Below are 6,883 nucleotides of genomic sequence, written 5' to 3'. Positions count from 1 at the left end.
CAGTGGCTTATATACAGTTACTGAGTGAATAGTCACAGAAGTGTATACTCAACAACTGTATTGTTGGGGTACCCAATCAAAACAAAGCCACCGGTTTAGACCCCCTCTCCTATGACTGGGAAAGTATGTTCAGTCTCCTGGGGAAGAATCAGGACACATACTTCCTTCTATATATATAATTTGTGCTACAATCCTCACAGGATGGAAGAAAATGACCTCAGAGGCCAGAAATATCTCCCACACTGTGAGTGACTTCATCCTCTTGGGCTTCCCTTGCCGCTGGGAAATACAGATCCTCCTCTTTTCCATATTCTTTGTGACTTACCTCCTGACTCTCCTAGGAAACACAGCCATTGTGTGTGCAGTGCACTGGGACCACCGGCTCCACACCCCCATGTACATTCTGCTGGCCAACTTCTCCTTCCTGGAGATATGCTATGTCAACTCTGATGTGCCCAACATGCTGGCCAACTTCCTCTCCAAGACCAAAACCATCTCCTTTGCTCGGTGCCTCCTCCAGTTGTACTTCTTTTTCTCACTGGGCACAACTGAGTGCTTATTTCTCTCCATTATGGCCTATGACCGGTTCCTGGCAATCTGTCGTCCCCTATATTACCCCACCATCATGACTACTAAGTTCTGTAGCAGCCTGGTCATCTTTTGCTGGGTCTATGGTTTCCTCTGGTTTCTGATCCCAGTGATACTCATTACCCAGCTGCCATTTTGTGGCCCAAATGTGATTGATGACTTTCTATGTGACCTTGGTCCCCTGCTGGCCCTGGCTTCAGCCTGTGTTCCAATCCCAGGGACTGTTCTCATATGTGGCACCATGAGCTCCCTCCTCATCTTTGCCACCTTCTTCTACATTATTGGCTCCTACACCCTGGTGCTGAGGGCTGTGATGCAGGTGCCTTCCATTGCTGGCCGGAAGAAGGCCTTCTCTACCTGCTCCTCACACCTGGCTGTCGTGTTTCTATTCTATGGCTCGGTCATGATGACATATGTGAGCCCAGGGTCAGGACAAGCAGAGGGCATGCAGAAGTTTACAACTCTGTTCTACTCAGTTTTGACCCCTTTTTTCAACCCCATGATCTATAGCCTCCGGAATAAAGAAATGAAGGATGCCTTGAAGAAAGTTCTAGGAGGTTCCTGAAATTGGTCGCGATGTTAGTGAGTTATTCCCAAATGAGTTCAGACTGTGAGCCCCCTGTCAGTGAAGAGTTGAGAAACTGGCAAGTGGATATGAACTTTTCAAAGGAGACATTTCAAAATCCTAAATGCCATGTCATCAGTGAAGCCTTTCCCCAGGCAGAATTAATTACTTCTTCCATAGCACATTACTTGTACTTCTATTTAACATGATTTTATTCTTTCTTTTATTATAGTTATGTGTTTACAAATGTGCCTCCACTTGTCTCCCATCCTTGCTGTATTGTAAATTCCTTGAGAGCAAGAACTATGCTTAGTAATTTCTGTAATTTCAGAACTGAACACAGTACCTAGCACATAGATGTCAAAAATGTTAATTTAAATAAAACAAATATATTTCTTCATATTTTCTCACTAGATTCTGTCATTCTTGATAGTCAGAACACTATCTAAAGAAACCATACAAACTCTATAGCAATCTGTATTTTACATGTCCTATAGATGAAAGAAAAGAACTTTCATAGAAGAAAGTGAGGTCAACCTGAACCAGTTGAACTAACCATTAAATGATAATCAAATCAATAGAAAAGTTTCCCCAGATGAAAGATAAACTCTAAGAAATTACCTCCTTGCCTCCCTTTATCAATCTCTTTCTCTAATAATATAATAATGTTTTATTTAATTTTCTTGTTACTAACCATGCTTCCACTCCTGCACATTTTAAAATACATTCCACAACCCTTACTATAGAATGTGTGGTCTTTGAATCAGCTGGGTGTCACTGGAGAACTTTTTAGAACACAGTTATCCAAGGACCCTATCCCAGAACTATTGAATCAGAATATGCATTTTTAAGGACATCCCCAGTGGATTTATATGCACGTTGAAGTTTGAAAAGCATAGATCTACACTAGATTCTCTGAAAGGGTAACAGTAATTACAACCACGTGGAGGACTTCCTGTTGACACCTACCTGCATCAGAACATTGATGCTCAACCAATTGACTCAGAATTGGGGGTGGGGCCTAAGCATGGGTATTTTGAAAAGTTCCCCCAAAGGTTGTAATATACAGGGAGGATTGAGAACCACTGCATTCAAATTTAGGAATTACCAAACTCTAAAATAACACAGAATGAGACCACACCCACATTTATTGTCAAAAGCCACCCTGGTGCAAATCAACCAAACTGAATAAATATTAGATTGCAATAAGACATATTATTACCCAATTATTGCTTTGCCAAAAAAATTTTTATCTAAAATAGATAAATGTCTCTTGAAAGTTCTTTACATGCTTCTGTTTGGGAGATTGTACATAGTAAAAAGAATTGAAAATATGAAGAAAAGCACATATGGCAACCTATACAACCATTCATTTCAAAGATTTCTATGGTACATTATCTTGGCATTATGCTAGTTTTTGGAGAAATCCAAATTATCAAGATTTACTTCCTTTCCTCAGAAAGATTATAAAACTCTGCGATGGAAATAAACTTTTTTAACCTTTTTATGTTTTGTAATAGCTTGATTGAAATATGATTCATACACAATAAAATTTACCTTTTTAAAGTGTACAATTCAGTGTTTTTCAGTTTATTCACATAGCTGTGCAACCATCATTACTAAGAAATTTCAGGATGATTTCATCACACACACACAGAAAGAATCCTATACCCAGTAGCCCTCCCTGGCAACCACTAATTTACTTTGAATTAAATGAATTTATCTATTCTGATCATTTCAAATAAAGGGAATTATACAACGTATAGCTGGCTTCTTTCACTTAGCTTAATGTTTATCCATGAACAAATCATCAATGTTTCAGCAGATGTGAGTACTTTATTTTTTTTTATTGATGAGTAATGTGCCATTGTATCTATGGACCACATTTTGTTTATGTATGCATCAGTTGGTAGACATTTAGGTTGTTTCCACTTTGGGGCTAATAGTGTTGCTATGAACATTCATGTACACATTTTTGTGTGAGCATGTGTATTAATTTCTCCCTCATATATCTGTGTTAGTCTAGTCAGGCTGCTATAACAAAATACCACAGGCTGGGTGGCTTAAACAACAGAAACTTATTTTCCTACAGTTCTGCAGACTGGAAGTCCAAGGACAAGGTGCCAGCAGAGTTGGTGTCTGGAGAGGCCTCTCTTCCTGGTTTGCAGGTGGCCACCTTCTCACTGTGTCCTCACAAGGTCTTCTCTCTGTGTGCACACAGAAAGAGAAAGAGCACTAGTGTCTCTTCCTTTAATTATAAAGATATCAGTCCTTTCAGATTAGGGCCACTCTTATGACCTCATTGACCGTAAATATACATTTGTACTATTTATTACCTCTGCCTATAAAGGAAAATTGTATTAGATGATTGTGCTGAAAATGTGCCAAAAATATAATTTGCATCTCTTTTATGTGTGTGTTATGTGTATTTGCTATATTTCAATTCGCTAATATTCATGTATTTCTCTGTAGAGACACATATAAGGTTATTAAGTATGAAATGTCTGATTTCCTTAAGTACTAAGTTTGACAGTTGATATCTCTGACATTTCATTTTGACACTTCTTGTTTTATTTTTATTGTGAAGGCACATCCTCATTCTTTCAAACACACAGTTTGGCTTATGATTATCTGTCAAATTTTTTTTAGAGCAATTTTTGTGAAACCATGGATAAGTCAAAATTTGTGTTATTTTCAAATACGAGTGCAGTGCAGACAGCTCAAAATATCAACAATATGTTTGGGAAGGATGTGGCTAATGAACACACAATACATTGATGGTTTGAGAAGTTCTGTTCTGATTATTTTAATCTTGAAAACGAGCCACGTGAGCGCCCTGAGACCAAGGTGGATAATGATGAGTTAAAAGCTCCAGTGGAGGTGAATCCATCTCAACCTATGCAGGAATTAGCAGCAAAGTTTGATTAATGTAAATACCGTTTAGTTCTTCTGATCTTTGTTTTTATTTTCTTGGCATAACGATTTCAATATAATTTGTGGTTCTAAAAATAATGCTTTTGAAAAATACAGTATAGATCCTTTGTTTCCCTAATTCCCGTAATGCAATATAATAAAGCATTTACTAAAAGTATATTTTGAAAAATATTCTGGATACAGTTCTCTTAACAGATACATGGTTTGCAAATATTTTTCCCATTGTGTGAGTTGTGTTTCACTTTTGTGATGTTGTTGTGTTTCACTTTTCTTGATGCTGTCATTTGCAGCATGGAAGTTTTTGAATATTGGAGAAGTCCAATTTATTTATGTGTGTGTGTGTGTGTTTCTTGTTCAGTCAGGACAAAATATCAACTAAGCAAAAGTAACCAGAATATTACAAATGTACACATTCTCTTAAGAGATCACTTCAATTTGGAAGATTATAATTGCCACCACCCACATTTCACCTACGGTTTACATCATGCCATTACTGAGAACAGGTTGTATGTTTTCTTTTTATTCTTATCTCATAGGACATTTAAAATAAATGAATTCTTTCACCATTTCAACATTTGTATTGTGTTTTTCTTTTTTTCCTTTTTTTTTTTTTTTTTTTTTTTTTGGAGACAGGGTCTTACTGTGTTGCCCGGGCTAGAGTTCCATGGTGTCAGCCTAGCTCACAGCAACCTCAAACTCCTGGGCTCAAGCGATCCTCCTGCCTCAGCCTCCCAAGAAGCTGGAACTACAGGCAAGCGCCACCATGCCCGGCTAATTTTTTCTATATATATTTTTAGTTGTCCAATTAATTTCTTTCTATTTTTAGTAGAGACGGGGTCTCACTCTTGCTCAGGCTGGTTTCGAACTCCTGAGCTCAAACAATCCGCCCGCCTCAGCCTCCCAGAGAGCTAGGATTACAGGCGTGAGCCACCGTGCCCGGCCTTTTTTTCCATTTGAAAACCGTAGTTTATTGCTTTTCCTTCCAAAGCTTTGTAAATTTACCAAAAAAGGATCAAAGCTTACAGACTGCTTAGTTCAGACTAAGAACACAAGAGGTGAGACTCTCCTAGGTAGCCATGGGCAACTGTGCACTGATGCTTAAATGAGCCCCCCAGCCTCACAGTGCTGCCTTCAGAGGGCTGCGCCTCTCACACATTGTGACATCAAGTAGCTGTAATGGTACAAAGGCTTTTTTGTTTGTTTTTTTTGAGACAGTGTCTCATTCTGTTGCCCAAGTTAGAGTGCTGTGGCGTCAGCCTAGCTCACAGCAACTTCAAACTCCTGGGCTCAAGCAATCCTTCTGCCTCAGCCTCCCGCGTAGCTGGGACTACAGGCACGCGCCACCATGCCTGGCTAATTTTTTTTTCTATATATTTTTAGTTGTCCAGCTAATTTCTCTCTATTTTTTTAGTAGAGATGGGGTTTCACTCTTGCTCAGGCTGGTCTCGAACTCCTGAGCTCAAACGATCCTCCCACCTAGGTCTCCCAGAGTGCTAAGATTATAGGCGTGAGCCACCGCGCCCACCTGTATAAAGGTTTTTTGGTTTCCAGGGGAGGGGTTTGCCTTCCTACTATAAAAGCGAAATTTTTAGTTCATTTCTGAAAAATAAATTGGTCAATAAATTCATTTTGTTCTGCTTCTGCTTTACACAAAGCTTCATATTCAACCCAATACCTTTCTAGCTGCATTTTCTTTTCTGCTATTAGTGCTTGAAGTTGCTGTTTTGGCGTTTCTCTCTGCTTTGCTATAGATTTGAGCAAGTTCTAAGCACCAATGGCCTTCATCTATACCTAGTAAAAAAATATTTTTATAGAAACAGAATTGAGAGAACTCATTGCCAGCAGACTTGCACTAAAGAATTGCTTAAGTTTTTCAGGCAGAAGGAATATGATACCAGACAGAAACTTGGATCCATCAAGAAAAGAAAGCACTAGAAATAGAATAAATGAAATGTATATTGTAATAATATTTTGTGTTCTTACAGTTTATATAAAAGTCAATTATATGACCAAAACATAGCCCAAAGGATGAGAGGAAGATTTGGAATTCATAATTGTAAAGCACTTATACCACACACAAAGCAGGGTAATATTACTTAAAGTTACACTCTGATTAAATAAAGGTGTATATTGCAAATCCTAGGACAATCTTGTTTTTAAAAAAAATTTAAGATACAAATAACAAGCCAATACTGGTGTTAAAATGGATTCACAAAAATACGAAATACTCAATCCAAAAGTAGGCAGAAAAAGAGGAAAAAAAGAAATGAACATATAGAATAAATATAATGCAGCTAGGAAGAGGGTAGATTTTGATATAACCATATCAGAAATTAGATTAAATGTAAGCAAATGAGTCTAAAAGACCGAGGCTGTAAAATTGGGAAGAAAAGCAAGACCCAATTAGCTGTCTACAAGAAATACACTTTGAATTAAAAAAAATAGGTTAAAAGTAAATTACTAGGAAAATATATACCATGCAAAATTTTTTTTTTATTTCAGCATATTATAGGGGTACAGATGTCTGGGTTACGTATGTTGCTCTCACCTCCCCCTCCCCCTGTAAGTCCAAGTTTCAAATATGTCCATCCTTCGGGTCGTGCGCATTGCACTCTTTGTGTATGCATATACCCGTCCCCTGCTGCCTCCTCCCCCGCTCCCCCCTGCCCAACATCCAATAGATGTTATTCTTGTATGTGCACTTATGTGTTGATCAGTTAATACCAATTTGACGGTGAGTACATGTGGTGCTTGTCTTTCCATTCTTGGGATACCTCACTTAGTAGAATGCGTTCC

The 6,883-nt window shown here is 38.3% G+C and overlaps 1 protein-coding gene across 1 annotated transcript; it reads left to right on the top strand.

Moving 5' to 3' along the window:
- The first annotated feature begins 211 nt into the window (after positions 1–211).
- LOC105814191 (olfactory receptor 11H6-like) lies at positions 212–1,153 on the top strand. Its single transcript, XM_012649091.1, has one exon. The coding sequence runs from the start codon at positions 212–214 to the stop codon at positions 1,151–1,153; it is 942 nt and encodes a 313-aa protein (XP_012504545.1).
- Positions 1,154–6,883: the final 5,730 nt, after the last annotated feature.

Source organism: Propithecus coquereli, unplaced genomic scaffold (assembly GCF_000956105.1).
Source record: "Propithecus coquereli isolate 6110/MARCELLA unplaced genomic scaffold, Pcoq_1.0 Scaffold3, whole genome shotgun sequence".
Taxonomy (NCBI): Eukaryota; Metazoa; Chordata; class Mammalia; order Primates; family Indriidae; genus Propithecus; species Propithecus coquereli.
This window is presented reverse-complemented; position numbering and strand designations above follow the sequence as displayed.